This window comes from Salminus brasiliensis, chromosome 1, assembly GCF_030463535.1.
Source record: "Salminus brasiliensis chromosome 1, fSalBra1.hap2, whole genome shotgun sequence".
Lineage (NCBI taxonomy): Eukaryota > Metazoa > Chordata > Actinopteri > Characiformes > Bryconidae > Salminus > Salminus brasiliensis.
The window spans coordinates 64,332,758-64,349,410 of NC_132878.1; the positions used below are offsets into that span (position 1 = coordinate 64,332,758).

The window sequence follows — 16,653 nt, forward strand, 5'->3', positions numbered from 1 at the left end:
TTTTGTTCGAATTCTAGTCCAAGAAATGTTTTTAATATTAATGTGCGAGTCGTTTCCCCCCCTTTTCTTTCCCAATTTGGTAGCGCCAATTAACCCACCCATTTGTAGCTGGAGCAATGCTCCCGGCACTAAGAGGTTAAAGCCTCCTCCGATACATGCAAAGTCAGTCAACACTTCTTTTTGAACAGTTACCGATACAGCCTCTTCGGCAGCCATCACACTCAGAGGAAAGCGCCGGGTCCCCAGCTCCACCACACCAGCTAACATCAATTAAGAGCGATTAGGAGAGAGTGACGTTACTCGGCCAGAGAGAGCACAAACAATTTTGCGCGCTCTGACTCTGGCTGTCGAAGGCACATTTAAATATTGTCTTCACTGCCATGATTCACACAGCTCAGAAAGAACCTACACGCTCAGACTGGTTACAGCTGCCGTTTTGGGAGTAATAGGGAGTCTGCTTCATAGTGGCCCCCCATTGAAGGGCTTAGTTAGGGTGGATAGAGGGTGTTCATAAACACGCTTTAGCTCGACATAATGAGAAACAGGACATCCTACAGTCTCCTGATCCTTGCAGGCATGCACACATGAGGATTATAGGACGTGTAGTTGTTCCAAAATACCAGTCTTGCCTGTTGAGTTCTGTCCCTGCCCCCAGATCAGTGTTTCATTTGGGAGGTATCTTGGAACAAGCACGCTGGAACACAATTGGGAGCAGAGGCTAAACTCCGAGGGGCACAGAAAATCCTGATATCGGCCTGCGCTCTGAGAAAACGCAGAAGCAGCCAGTGTTCATCAGGTCATGGTTTATTCAAAAGCAAAGTCCCATTAACCAAAAACGCTCATGAATTAATAATGAAAAGTCCAACATTTCTTTATTAATAGGAGACAGAGAAAGGTTATCCTCAGCCTGCTGTGAGTACATGTGTATGTGCATGTCTGTCTATATTTTTGAGGGCTTGATGGCCTTTGATGAACCCCCCCCCCCAGGTTAAGGGGTTTCCATGAACACTCAAGACTGCTGAAAACTCCCTGCATGACCTTGCTACCAGTAACTGATGTCAACGATTCTTTTGAAGAGTGTACGTGTCCATGTAAGCAGATAGCGTTACTGTTACCAGGCTCGTCGTCGGCCCCACTGTGACATTCTGAGTGCGTGTGTCTGACTTGAATGAATGCCTTTGTCAGTCTACATTACTGGCTTCACTTTCAGGCTAAATGAAGGAGGTTAATCAAATTTGAGCTGTAAATCCCTGGCCCGTCCTGTGGCTAAGCTCGGATTGGCTGGGAGGAGTGATGAAGGAGGTCTGGAGCTTTTTATTACGGATGGCGAAACTCGGGCGGCCTGATGAATGTTTCATAAAGTCCATTTCCTGTCCTCACCTTTGACCAAAGCCTTTTCCACACTGATGAGACGAGGTGGAAGAGAAAGTGATTCAGCAGATGACCTAAAGGAATCTGGAGTGCATAAAAAAGATGGAACGCTAGAGAAATGCTCTAAAGTGACTCAGGGAAGTCAAAGCAGAAGGTAGAGGATAAGTGCCTCAAAAGGCTGTAGACCCTGTAGCTCTTACTTAAAAGCCAGTGAATAAAAACAGCGACATCAACAACAAAAATAACACCTACATTGATAAGCTGTGATAAGCTTTCCCACATGGCAAAAACAAATTACAAGCAAGTCTCCATCTCAGTTGGGGTGGGTCAAATTCGTGAACACGAATGGTTTCATGGAAACTGAAGTATACTAGTGATGCACTGAACCAACACACGGAGACATGACAGCTTTTGCTGAAACCTGAAGCAGTTTTGTCAGATGGCTGAAACCTGACGCAGTTATCTGAGGACGCCTCAAGATAAAAGGATTCGACAAATGTGTTTTGGGCCAATATAGATCGTCTTGCACTGTTATTTCTACCTGACCTGCTGCTGTTACTACAGTCACTGTGGCTCCTAGTAGTCATATTTTATCTATAGTCTTACTACCTCGTATCTATATTAGTGCAATGACGCTGCTCTTGTACATGCTTCTTTTATCCACACCGGCCCTGTGTAATGTTGTTTATTTTGTGTTAATAGCTTCTGTATCTTTTATTGTATTTATTGTAATGCTGTGGGTCTGTTCCCATGTGCAATATGTACATTACTGTGACACTGCAATTTCCTTCAGGATCAATAAAGTGCCATCTCCTCATCTGATTATCAGTGGGCAAGCAGGCCAATTATATATACAAGACAAAAAAAAGGAAAATTAATAAAATTAATAAAATATAAAAACACCATATATTAAACCAATATTCATTCCTCACAAATGTAAAGTTTATAGAATAAAAATGTAATTTACATCCAGAAATGACTTATTTAATACAATTATTTTTATTAAGCTCTGGTGTGGACCTGAGGAGGATGGGTTCCCCTTTTGAGTCTTGGTTCCTCTCAAGGTTTCTTCCTTTCAAACAGAGGAAGTTTTTCCTCGCCACTGTTGCCATTAGCATCAAAAGAGGCTTGAACCTAGATCTCAGGAAAGCTGTTTTGTGATTTCTGATTTGCTATAAAAAGCACTATATAAATACAATGAAATGGAACTGAATCAAAATGAGAAGAATTGAATGATCCATTTAAACTGTTTAATACACTAAAACTAACAATTTTAAAAGACCTTTACAAAAATACAACTAAAAAAAACATAAATCAAATTAATAACAGTACAATTTAGCACCCCTCAAAGGATTTAATTCAAACTTTTAAGCATGATAAGCACCTGGAATTAACATTCAGTGTTTCGTCATAAAGGCTGGCTCAGTAAATCTTTAACTGCTGTGTTTTAGGCTTTTAAGTGTTAAAGATGATCTAAAGACTCGCATTTAAGCAGCACAGTTCAATAGTGATGCATTTATAACAATCTCTTCTGAGCTAGATGAATGTGAATGTGGTATTAGGGTAATCACATCACCCAATATGACATTCTAGACTCTTGCAAACACAAAAAGGGTTTTCTACAAAACACACCCATACGTTTTGAAGTTTTCAAGTCAGATCAGCACAGAAAGTAGTCACCAAGGTGTACCATGGTCAGGTTTGTCAAGGTTTGGTAAATCCAGCAGGGTTGTGTTCAGATGTTTCAGGACTGACTCTAGCAGGGTGGAGACTCATGCCACCAAAGTAATATTGATCAGCAGCTTTGGCCGTGTACCCATTTGCCGCTGGTCTAAGGAATAAGACTAAGGGCTGCTGCGGGGAAATGAATAACAGTCTTGTGGGCAGAAAGAAAAGCTGCACAGATACTCACCAAACAGATTGCTGGAGTGGCCTTGCTTGGAGACAGGCCGCAGCTCATTGGAGCCCCAGGCATAACGCTTGTAATTGTCCCAAGCAAACTGCATCATCTGAGGAGAAAGTCAGAGGGAGACATGCACGTCAATAATGTTAAGGGCTGTCATTATTAATTATATATTAGTTGTTGTGTATTGTACCATAATTACTTTGACAAATAGAATAATTGAGAGGAACAAAAAAGGATCGAACAATGAAAACAAGGAAAAACCCCAACCCAATTTATATAAAAAAGTCCATCTGCCTCTATTTCTTTCTATTCAGAGACAAGTAGAAGACTTAGAAACATGAATTATCATCAATGTTTTTTTCTTAACAAAGTTAAATCTACTAAAACATGACAGCATATTGCTATTGTCTAGTTGAGAGTTTGGAAATTCTGCACAATGCCATAAAGTGTTTATACAAATTAATGCAATAATTTAAGCGCCAGACTGGGAAGACATTCGGAGGTTAGCACAGCAGGGCTTCAGCCCAACAGGATTCCACAAACAGAAGATGTAAGGTGCAGTTAGTCAGTCTAAATTAATCCCATTGAGGAGCCTTTCAAGAACACTCCAAACACCCACTGTTTTTGGGCTTCAGGTTCAAACAGCCATGTAATCCCCAGGGGCAAGGTCTCCTTAGTTTGCTTCGTTTTTAAGCAAATTACAAAAACAGCTCCAACTTATTGCAGCCATTATCTACCGCTCCTAGAAACTCTCTGTTCCGTTCTGCTATTCAAGCATTTAATCCTGCTAAACATCAACTGAATCATAGCTGAGAAGCCCTGAACAGAGATTAGTGGATAAAGTCCTCTGTTCCCAGCACCAGGGAGGGACTCCAGATGTTCAGATACACATTACACTTATTACACGTATTACACTTACACACACACACACACACTAAATGAAGACACCACTGAGCAGCCTTAAGGAAATCACCAGTGACCCAACCCTATGAGCTTATGAGTAATAACAGTGATTCCGCAACTAGTATCCAGTGGAGTTGCGTACAGTACCGTGCAAGCCAGAGATCACCCTTTCTTTCATTTACTTCCCAGTCACAACAGCAAGTTATTTAATTTGTCAGCATCAGATAAAGACCTAGAGAACACACTTACCCGAAACTACACAGAAGCCCCAACAACCTTACAGCCACAGGCACATGTTCCACCCTTCAAAAGTTTAGTTCTAGAAGTCTGAGTCATACCAAACACATTCAGTGATGTCATGGTCTGGAAATTGGGTTGTTCAGTCTATTCTTCTAAGAACAGCAGCCGAAGCAGCTTCTTTGTGTAGCATGCCCGAGTTAGCTTGGGGTCATGATCACTGCTCTACTGAGAATTTCTTTTCAATTAAACGTAAGGCATTACAGGCTGTTTTCTTTTGTATTTGTAGTTATGCAGCTTTAAGAAGTTATCCACCTTGCTTTGACTGACGGTTGTAGACAAGATTCGGGGAGTCTTCGTTATTGGCAGTAAACATTGCTTCGGTTTCTTTCAGAATTCTCAAATTTGGACTAATCAGTCCATCGCACTGGAATCATGAAATCTCAGATGTCCTGTTTCAGTGTTCCAGGTCCAAATGTGCTTCTTTCAAGTTTGCTTCTCTAGAAGATCTACTTAATCAGCTCCACATTGTTCTTCCCAGTGGAAGGAGAAACAAACACCCATAGACGTTTTCAGATCTGATACTAAAAGCTTGCTGTTTATTTAATGGGGAGGATAGTTTGGTTGGTCTAGCAGAAACACTGTTGGTCTTGCACAATTGGTAGGGGTTCCTTTTCTGTATCTTTTGATTTACAGATCTATTCTGAGAATCTTGTGTTTTTTCCACTTCTTTTAAAACTATGACTTCCCCTTCCTTAAGCAACTGGACTACCCCATGTCTAAACTGAAGTGTGGGCCACCATACATACAATAATGACTTGAAAGGTCTTGGAGGAATAGAAAAATAAATAAGGTGTGAAGGTGTGAGATGTGAAGGTAGTGAATCAGCATTCAAAGTAAACATGGACTTCAGGATCACAAGACCGACGCAAGGTCCAAAAACATGAATAAAATGTATTTTTAATCCTTAGTATATGTGCTTCCTTTTACAAAGCAGAAAAAAATAAGGTGTAAACTAATGATGCAAGTCCTTGTGGAGTAGAGGGGAAGGAGGCGGCACTCTTGCCCCTTCAGCCTTTGCAGTGGGAGGATGATCATTACGCACCTGGCAGAACATCCAGCGATACCCTGAACCTCAGTCTGACAGGAAAACAGAGAAGGGCTTGAGATTTCCATTCCAGCTCCTTGTTCTCCAAGGTCATGTGCTTGTAGGCCAAAGCAAACTGACTTACTGTTCCTCTGGAGATCCGCCCACAGCACTTAAGAGAAAAGCTCTTCACACATCACTCCACGAGGCCCCCCACTGCCTCTGTCTATGTGAAGTCATTTGCTGCGCAGCATGGGCTTCGAAAACCAGCCGACTGGCTGAGCTGAAATTAGATCAGTTTATCGACTGCTAGCCTAACTCACATTGCGGCCTAATCAAGGGCCTGCCCCTGCTTTCAAGCGGCCCTCGCTCAACTCCAAACACACTCCTCTAAAGTAGGGGAGCGAGGGGGGGGGGGGGGGGAGAAAGAAAGAAAAGGAACTTAAGGGCAGAAAATGAGGTCCAGAATTGAACTACTGAGAGAACACAAACTTCAAACATTCAGTTACTTCTAGTGGAGCTGAAGGTTTCAAAGTCAGGTCTGCTTATTGCTGCAGTTGAAGTAAATAAGCACAGAGTACGGCTGCACAATATAGATCACTGGTCAATCACTATCGCAATACTGCCCTAGTCAATACGGGGATCAATGAGTCCCTTTTACACAATCATGCTTTCTTCTGCGTGTTGTGAGAAGGTTGAGACACGGTTCCAGATCAGCCTTTCTGTTGCTCTTAGGCATCAAGCACGCAATCGAGCAACAGCAGTCACTATGGATTAGGGCAGTCACTACTGATTACTAGTAATCAAGTCATTGACTAAAGATTTTGATAAATTGAGTAATCAGAGTGTGAGAGCAGTAGGAGATTTTAAAATATGCATCATCATCAAGTCAACTGACATCTAATCACAGCTGATTTATTGAGAAGGTCATTTTTAAAACAGCGATTGCGGCCTTTGGCAATACTGATATCATAGAAGTAGGGGTGTAGTGACTCGATTCATTGGAGGCATCTTAGGAGGCATCTTAGGAGGCATCTTAGGAGGCATCTTAGGAGGCATCTTAGGAGGCATCTTAGGAGGCATCTTAGGAGGCATCTTAGAATTTTTAGCCTATTCAAATTAGGTTATCCTTGGGTAAATAGCAAAGAACTTTTGTATGTTGCTCTGGATAAGAGTAAATGTACATGTAAATAAAGCAGCATCCTGATCTAGCCAAATTGAGCAAGCATTTTTCATGGTATTTAAAAACAAGGCTGGCCATTTTTAAGTTATGATGTGTCTGAAGTGTTAAACGTCTGTGTCTATTTAGTACATGTCCAAATGAGCTCATTCCCCAGGTTTAGGATAGCCACAGGGCACTGTGGGAGCTCACTTACTGGGAACAGGGGGTCCATATAAGATTATGTAGGCTTCCTGATCAGTTAACTTATACATACTAAAATATACAAATCTAAAAAGTCATATTCCTATTAAACAAATGCAGGCCACTCTAATCTTCTCACATTACTGATTCACCAGTGCATTTTTAATATATTACGAATTGCATCACAAGATCAAGCAATCCAAATCAAACAGCTGGCCCCCTCAAACATTGTGCAGCCCCAGCTCAGAGTGGGCTGATAAAAGTAGGAGGTAAACACACCACCATATTGATTCTCACTCAGCACCAGGAGGATGTTAGCAATACAAAGAAGCGCTGCCTTTCCCTGCCGAATGATATCTACAGCATCAAGCTCAGCGGAGGTTAAGCCAATCGGCATGCAGCGCCCACGGCTCTGGACACAAAGCTGTCCAGCGGCTTTGGGAAGGAAACCCTGCACGACTGAACAAACCAGACATCAAAAGGCAGCTTTGGGGCTGAAGCAAAGCTGCTCCTTCGCGTGGCCCGTAATTGCTTCCGCATAGAGATTTTTAATACCTGCCTATTCCGATCCGCGGACCGTAATCTCATCACAGACGTGTCTGTCGCCAGTCTGAGTGATTCCGGTCTTTCAGGCGGCAGCAGGCAGCAGTTACGTCAGACGCAGACAAGGTCATGGCCCATGTGTGATTACGGTGGGGACAGTGGCGCAAGGGGTCAAAAAGGAACATGGTACAAAAGGTCTCAGACAACCCTCTGCTGAGCAAATGAAAGGCTTTTAGATGCAAACAACTCCAACACTGCTAAAACACATAAAGAAATACACAGCCAACTATGCCAATTAGCCATACCATTAAAACCACCTGCCTAACATTTTGTACATCCTCCTCGTGCTGCTAAAACAGCTCTGATCCACTGAGGCATGGACTTTACAAGACCTCTGAAGGCGTCCTGTGGAGATGGTTTACAGGATCAGATTGGGGAGGGGAGATGGGTTACAGGATCAGATTGGGGAGGGGAGATGGGTTACAGGATCAGATTGGATTGATATTTACACATTAGAACAGTACTGAGAGATCAGGTAAAAGGGAAACAGTAGATATAATGGCAGGTGTAGCCACGCCGTTACACTGAGCCCAAGAGGCTACAATATTGCATTTTCACTCTCATTTTAATTCGAACATCATTAAAAGGTGTTGCTGATTACAGTACCACTGTGTTTTATTACCTTTCCACAAGGTCTATTTGAATAGGACTACTATTACAACATAAGGTCATTTTAAGTAAAATTTTACTGCACACTGCAGATTCCAACTGGATTAAAAGTCCGAGAGCTCATTGGTAGGCCTAAAATCACTTAACTACACCACCTCCAAGGGTAAGACTAATCCGAACTGGTTTCCGAGACTGCCGTGAACATCAAAAATAGCCCATGAGTTTATATTGCTAACTGTCTGGCTTTGTTTGATTATTAAAAGTGCACATCACATTACATTACAGTTCTCGGTTCAGGCCTTAACAAGCTGCTGCTACTCTCTCCTTTCTCCAGTAAAACTTGCTCCGCTCCTTACGTGCAGCTTCGTCCTGAGAGACTAGAGGAAGAAGCTGCTTACACACGCTGCCTGACAATCAGCTGCATGGACTGACATAGAGATCAGACGGCCCGTGCAGGGATAACAGGCTCCGGAGCATCTGCCTGCTCCTGCAGGGCCGGTGGTGAGGAACAGCAGACTGACAGCGGGATCCTCTAAAGCACGACTTTAAAGCCTATAGGGGCTGCTTACAGACGCTTCGGAGCAAACTGAAGCAAACCCAACATTTGGCTGTGTGAAAACAAATCAGGCGTAGCTGTTGGAAACGGTGCAATATTCAATGAAGTAATCAATGTGCCATTCTCTATAGCTAATGCCAAACACAAATACATGAAATGACAGGGAGGCCTACGGAGACAAATTGTCTCTAAGCTGTGTCTGTCACACTCTCTATCTGCTTCAATCTCTCAGTCTCAGCAGCCCTCATTTTCCACTTTCTTTTGTTGTGGGCAATCTGTTCCCCGTGTAGAGAGGGAATTGGTGCAGGTTCTGCCTGGAATCGCAGACGAGAGTAGAGAGGAGTTTGGCAAACTGGAGAGAGAGAGAGAGAGAGAGAGAGAGAGAGAGAGAGAGAGACCGAGAGAGAGACCGAGAGAGAGACCGAGAGAGAGACCGAGAGAGAGACCGAGAGACAAAGAGAGAGAGACAGGAAGAGACAGAGAGCGAGACCAAGAGACAGAGAGACCAAGAGACCGAGAGAGAGACCGAGAGAGACACCGAGAGATAGAGAGAGACAGAGAAAGAGACCAAGAGACAGAGAGAGAGAGCACGCAAGACACTGTCTCCGTCTCAAAGACAGAGAGAGAGCCTGTAGTCTGAATAAAGATCCAAAATACACCTTTTTAGAAACAGTCAGATAGATGGATAGGGAGCAATCCAGCAACACAGAAAGTACAAGAAAAATTGAAAGTGCGAGACAAAGCAAGGGAGACAGAAAGAAAGAGTGAAAAGGCAAGACACTGTCCAGAGAGCGCGAGATGGCCAGATAGACAGTGAGACAGACAGAGACGGAGTGCGAGCGCGAGAGCATGTGTAAGAGACAGAATGAGAGAGTGTGCAGAAATTGGATTCTGTGGTCTTATTGGCAGTGGTAGGAAATGGCTTTGATGGCTTTCCAGTCTGGACCGAGACGCAGAAGCAGATCCACCAAAAAAAAAAACTAAAACCACAAGATGTGTTAACAGACGGCACGTCTGCTTTAATTCTCTCCATCCTCCGTCAGCCACTAAACAAAGCGTCCACGCCCATCCTCTTTATCCAGCTATGGATCACTTTTTGGCACTCTGTCAGTTTCTTTCCCCTCACCCTGCTCAGGCCCATTTTCCCTTCACTGCCTTCATTTCTGCACCATCTCACACCCCTGACCATTCTCCTCAGATCTGCTCATCCCGAGCGCTAACCTGTTAAATCTCTTTACCTCTGACCCTGATTCAAAGGGCTGCGCCAAATCAGTTGTCGGATCATTTGGTTTTATTTTCTCCGCTCAGCGTAAAAATGTAATGATGTACATAATGGGAGCCAGCTGATCAGCTACGTTCGACTTCAGTGTGAGCGGGTCTTCGAATGATTTGCGTCTATTCAGTCTAGGCCTGGCTGAGAGGTGGGAAGAGATAGATATGAAAACTCACCGTTTTCTGCAGTAAAGCATGTGAATATGGACTTAAACTCACTGCCCATGCGTAGCAGAGCTCTAGTCAGTATGATGTAGTGCTAGGAAGCTCCAATGTGGGGGAAAAAAAAAAAAAAAAAAAAAAAACATACATCATTCACATCAACACACATTTTCACCTTGTTCCCTAGTCTGATGGTCATGAAATGTAACCCCTGACTGGTTTTAGCTACTGAATTAAACCTGAATTTAAAAGTTGCATTGAAATGAGGCGGCTGAGTCATTCACTTGATGCAATTTGTAAAAAAATTTCATCAGGAGCCAACATGGAAGTTATCACAATAAAACATGTCTGGGTGGTATTTGACAGGAAGAACTGTGGGCAGTTTAAGATGAAATTCACTCCAAGATCAACTTCCAGACCCAGCACAATCATTTTTATATTAATAGTGTAAACTGTGTGATTGGGTAGTTGTTACAAGTGATGAGACCAGCCACTGGTTGAAATATGAATGGGAGTTCTCGTAACACTCAACATGGCAAGGGTTTACAGATGCAAGTCCCACCCTATAACAAAATGGGCAATCATGTGGAGATCTGCTAGAACAAACTGAATAACTGCATTTAAAATATGTTTTTGATACAGTAATTTGACTTTCGGTTTCCAGTATTTTTGTCTCTCCCCATTCACAGAGATAGAAGCCTTATGACTGGAAATAACTGCCCACCAAAGATGGCAGATGACTTGCCTATTGCCTATTGAGCAGACATGCCTGTAAGCATCTCTTCATAATACTAAAATTACTTAATTCATTAATGATGGCTCATTAATGAGGTCCGAAAAAATGATAACATTAAGTCGGTGACATGATGTCAATAGACATGTAAAAATGGCCGATTCTACTCCACGTCCGGTCCCACCTTGGACATGCCAATTTCATAAGGAATGCAAATGCCAAATTTGCAGTGCCACAGCAGCTTAAAGGCTGGACAAAAACAAGAGCAGTGTTTTGCATCCAAAGAAACATTCTCATGTTACTGTGGATGCAAAACCAGCCTGCAGTCCTTCAGGCAGTGATCCATGTGCTACAAAGGCAGCTTGGGTTCGCAGGACGCCTGTGTGTAAACATGTCTGGTTGAATCAATACTGCAGTGAGCCTTGTTAACGTTCTTAAATATCGCACACACTGAAGAGAGAGAGACACAGAGCCTGCTGGGGGATGCTTATAGAGCACATACTGCCTCAGACACCCTGACCGCAAGTGCAGATGAGTGCAAAACTCCAACCACTGAGGAGACAGACACTCAGCCATGACTGTGGAGAAAAGGAAATGTGCTCTGAGGAGGCTGTGGCAGGAGGCAGCCGTGATGCGAGAATGGCAGGAAGATGGATTTCCTTTCATTTTGCCATGTGGCACTCGGGCATCTATCTTCATCAAGGTGCTCTCGCAATCACAGAGTACATTATGCAGATTTAGTTTACCATAAAAATCTAATCTCCTTCGCCACACTGGATTATTTTCATAAGGTCTGTTCAAATGTGCAGTTTGCTAAATGAGGGAGTCTCCTGAAATACAGAGGCATAAACTTGTCAGGTAGAAGATTAAAAAACAGGCATTACAGCAGAAGGACAGGCCAAACATGCTGCTCAACCACAGGCTGGCTACATTAACTAGCAAGTATGAATGTGTAGCCATATCAGAACTCTCAAACTGTCGAATGTAGAGATCCTCTTCCACCTCTGCAACACTGCGCTGTCCTTTGGCTTTAAATCTTCTCATCCTTAGAGCTAAACCCCTTAAATCTCTCCACCTCATACCCCAGTGCCAGACGAGGGTCAGGGCACAGTCAGTAATCGGACAGGTTATTTTTATTTCTGACCTCTAACTTCTTTTTTTTTTTTTTTTTGTGAGTCAGCCAAGCAACTATATTCAACTGCTGTGAGCGTGTAAATGTGTTTAAGAGCCCAATTTCTGCATTTTGTTTGTTTCCCTAAAGATCCACTTTTTGATGAACCACAAATATAAATAAATTGTGTCCAAGACCACATTCCAATCTGTTCAACCTTTAAACTGTAAATGGTAGATCTGTATGGATGGGTATTGCAACTAGGTCAATATCAGTAGAACATGACCGATCGGATAACAGAAAAAAAAAAAAAAGAATGAATCGGATCAGCTAGCATGTTGTTAGCCGCGTGTTTGAGAAGTCAGAGCATCTTAAGTGAAGAGCTTCAATTATAAATATCTCTTTTTAAAGCCATCATTTAGAAAGGGTATTGGCAGATACTCTAAATATTAATTAATTAATAGTATGCATTTACTACTTCAATCACTATTTGCTGTCTATTGAACTCCAGAACAGCAGAATGCTGGACAAATGCACTAAAATCTTTACATTTTATTAATTTTAATCTAAAAATAAGTCTCTGCAATAAAGCTTCATCTTCTCCTCTGCAGAGCTGAAATAAGCCCTAAAACACTACTGAACATTTTGTTGGGTCAGATTCAACACATTGAACATGACGCATAAGGACTTCATACAATAATCATAAAGCCTTTTAGCCAAATTAAGTAGACCTGTCTTTAAATCTGAGTGCTCGTTTATTGTATCAAATCTAGACTTTCAACTGTTAGAAATCAGTAGTACTATGTGACAAAATGAATGAAATAAATAATCTCAGAACCTGGACAGATCAACGGCGTCATTTTAAAATGTGTGGCAAAGGCTAATAGGCTGATTGTAATATGTAGCTAAACTAGTGACTGACCTTCATTACGTTTACATTACAACATTTGAGAGTAAAGAACATAAATCTAACAGTCTTTAATGGGGGGGGGACAGAAAGTGGCAGGTTCGGAGCTGGCCACCACCACCATGGTTTGTAACACCTGCAGCCACATGCAAATATCTCGCCGTGGAGCAGTAGAGCAGTAAGAGCGGCCAAGCTCACATTACATATTACTCATCTGCCACAGTGACGCTGGACGTCTGTTCAGGAACAGCAGGGAAAAGGAAGAAAGACAATTTGCCTAGGACCTCCCCTAGGAGCCAAGACACACAAAACTTAGGAGTGAAGTGTGACCGTCAAAGAGCACATGGGATTTGAAAAACAGGTTGGTGGAACACTTCTCAAAATGACAAATGAAAAACGCTGCAAAGGGGTGGAAAACAGGACAATGTACTATTATTAATGTGGGATATGTCTTGATATCGTATTATCAGTACCTCAAAAACACTGAAAACAGAGTTTGTGTCTATTTGTGTCTATAATATTTCCATACAGCAAATTTAAGGAGGAGTTTCTGCATGTGTTCATATGGTAATGGTAATATTATCATACTGTAAATAAACAGTAATTTTCTGAGGTCAAGAACGTTAAACGTTAAGAATGACTCTATACATCACAAGTTGGTTTAATTAAAAGGTTAATTAAAAGATCCAGTAGAACCCCCACCTAACAGTAAACAAACACTCATTAGAGTCTGGGGGTGTGCATACCATAAGCCCCTTCCCAATTTCTATAGCTGCATCCAGATTGACACTGATTTACAGTGGTTTCAACAAGAGAGGACACAGGAGAGACTGAGGAGTGAATCAACGACAGTTTAAAATTTAAATAGATCATTTCATAACCTGCAAAATCTTGTTTCAGCCAAAACTAAACTATGATGATCCTCACCAATTCACCAACCCCTCTCATTTCACTGGGTAATTTAGTTTATTTCTTTGTAATACTGATTTGCAAGTTTTTCCATGAAAAGTACCAACCCTCTTTTGTCCATTCAGTGCCTAGGAAGTAGGCATCGGTATCCTACTTTGAATGACTTTAAGAGCCTTTGCTAGAGCACGAGGCTGGATTGTGCCAGATCGGCGACCCTTAGCACTTCAGACGGCGACAATGAGATAACGAATAGCACAAAAACATTACGAGAGGCTTTTATCCCGAGACTAGTAACTGAAAGAAATAAGCACTGCAGAGTGACGGAGCTGAAATGTGGCTTTTTAATGAGTGCACATTCTCCTGAAATGCACTGCAACTCGCCTCTCAGGAGGTGACTGGTTTATGTGTACCAGATATGAAGAGTGAGTGCGTGTTTTGCTGTGTGAGTGTGTTCATTTGAGGAGCACAGGCCTCTCTCCATACTTACAGTGAAAAGGGCCTGCTTCATATCATTCTTAATGATGTGTCTGAACTCCTTGTCTGAAGTGATGTATTCAGGTTTCTGATCTAAGTGGTGAAAATGCTTCCTCCCTCCCAATCGCTCCCCAGATGTAGGCTTCTCGCTGAAAACGAGCAATTATTCGCAGGAAAAAAAAAAAAAAAAGGTGGAGCATTTAAACCAAGTAGAATCTGACCTGCATGTTAACAAGGGACGTAATTACTGGGATTCATAGGATGGCCTGAAAGAGACTGGTTTGATGGAAAATAAGAAAAATATATACATTTACACAAAAATGCAACGCAAACACAGCCTGCATTAAAAATAAAATTCTATTTTTTGTTGTAATAAGACATAAATAAAACAATCACACAAAGTCGAAGGTCAAATCAAACGGCATGTCTTCATTTTTGATTATCTGGGCACAACAGAGGGAAAAACAGGAAGCACATTTATATAAAAAAAAGGTTTTGTGACTTTTGACTGAGCTTTTCAGGAAACACAGACTTCCCCAACATACCCTTGGGTGACCCATACCCATTCATACGCACATGTCCTTGTCCTCATTTAAATCTGCTCCCAGAGTTTTCTGTGAGCTGCATGTCCACACTCGCAAAACAAAAAAAGCATGTGGAACTGTAGCTTTCCGGGCACTACTTTAATTTATATTACTGAATAAAAGAGGCTCTGCTCTGCCTTTATTGTTGGATGAACTGCAGTACCACACCAGCAAGCGCGCTTCCACTCTTCAAACATGATTGTAAATGTATTCAACTCAAAAGAACTGCAATGACCGCATTAATAAACCACAATCATTAGGAAAGAGAAGAATGGAGAGAATGAAAACAGGAATTTTCCTTTGTTCCTGTTCTGTCTCATCAATTCTCTATGAAGGGCAGAACACCCACAAAGAAATGACAGCCCGTATTGTCCTGTTGTCCATAACTGCAATGTCAGCACTACAGCTTTCATTGTACAGGAAAGGCAAGAATGTTAGCTTTCAGTATGAAACTTAAACCTGCACTGGCTCAAGTAAACTACACTCCTCATATGGAAGGTTAATTCCATGTTGTTCAATGAGTTGTTGAAGTCCAATTCAAAATTATCCTCCATCACACTCCACACTACATGTTCCGTACACCCCACACCACATACGATACGGTTTAGTTGCTGGGATTCCTAAACATGTTCACTTTTGTCCATATAGCGTATGTAAATCTACACCATACATCAAAAAAAGGAATAAATCCTGGGGAGGAAAAAAAAAAAAGTGGAAAATGACAAATATGAAGATACAAGGTTTTCACATGAATGCAATGATTCATAACAAATAATAATTTATAAAATTATTGCTTTTCTGAATTTGTATAAATATTTTAAATATAATTTAACAGTGATCAATAAGGTTTCAATATTATCATGCAAACAAACAATATAGTACACACACACACACACCTAGGTGAAAAAAATATTTAAGGGGTAGGGACCAAAAACAATAATAATTTTTAAAAAATAATAATAAAAAAAAGATCAGGGAAAAGAAACAAAAATAGAAAAAATAGGTCATTTTCCTCCGAGAGCACCACGACTAGTATATAGTCAGTAAACCGGATACCTGACAGGGCTTTCCCTCAGCACTTTCCTCAGAATAGTCTGCAGAATTCCAAACTGACAGTGTGTTGGCGTAGGGAACAGAGGCATCCTGCAATCTGTGCTGTTTACAAGAGCACTCGTGTCGAGGCATGAAGTAACAGAGCTTGCTGTAATTCGAAAAAGCACAAATCAAACATGACCTGTCAAGTGGCCAAAGCAAGCCCCAATGCAATCAATACCTTGTGGTGGCAGATCGTGGTTGGTGCAAAGGCTGTGATGTTTGCAGTCATTTGTAATGCCTCACCACTTCTCTCTTTGTCTTAGTGCAGATGCAGGACTGAAGAACTTCCACATGCTTTAACTAGCTTCAGCAGCTCTGTTTATGGCCTTTTATTTCCCTTTCAGTGTTTATTAAAAAAGGCAACACTGAAATATTAGCATATTATTAGCAAGTCTTGTTTCTAAAATGGGTAGCAATCATAAACGTCCAGAGCTTATACACAGAAAGTAAATGATAACTTTGTGTGATTTTATTTTTATGACAATGTAAAATAAATGCAAATAAAACTGGTGCACTGTACATCTCATCTCAGCCCCATCCCCCAAACGAGGCACACTAGGCCATTCAGAGGATGCAAATCTTCAAAAGGCCCTGGGGCAGATACAGTATAGTCTAAGTAACTGGACAGTCATATTTTTGGTGATTCTAACACGCTTGTGAGCATGAGCTGAGCTTGAGTTTTTTTTTTTTTTTTTTCTCCTCTCAAGAAGAAAAAGTGCCGTTTACCCAAAAGGAAAAGTGCTTGTGTTCTACCAGATCTTGTCTGTAGTT

The 16,653-nt window shown here is 41.7% G+C and overlaps 1 protein-coding gene across 1 annotated transcript in view; it reads right to left on the reverse strand.

Moving 5' to 3' along the window:
• The window catches only part of man1a1 (mannosidase, alpha, class 1A, member 1), a 125,414-nt gene that overhangs the window by 94,740 nt on the left and 14,021 nt on the right, over positions 1 to 16,653 (reverse strand). Inside the window, exon 2 of the mRNA XM_072686323.1 lies at positions 3,284 to 3,380. Within this exon, the coding sequence (XP_072542424.1) occupies positions 3,284 to 3,380 (97 nt within the window). The remainder of the gene's footprint in view (positions 1 to 3,283; positions 3,381 to 16,653) is intronic.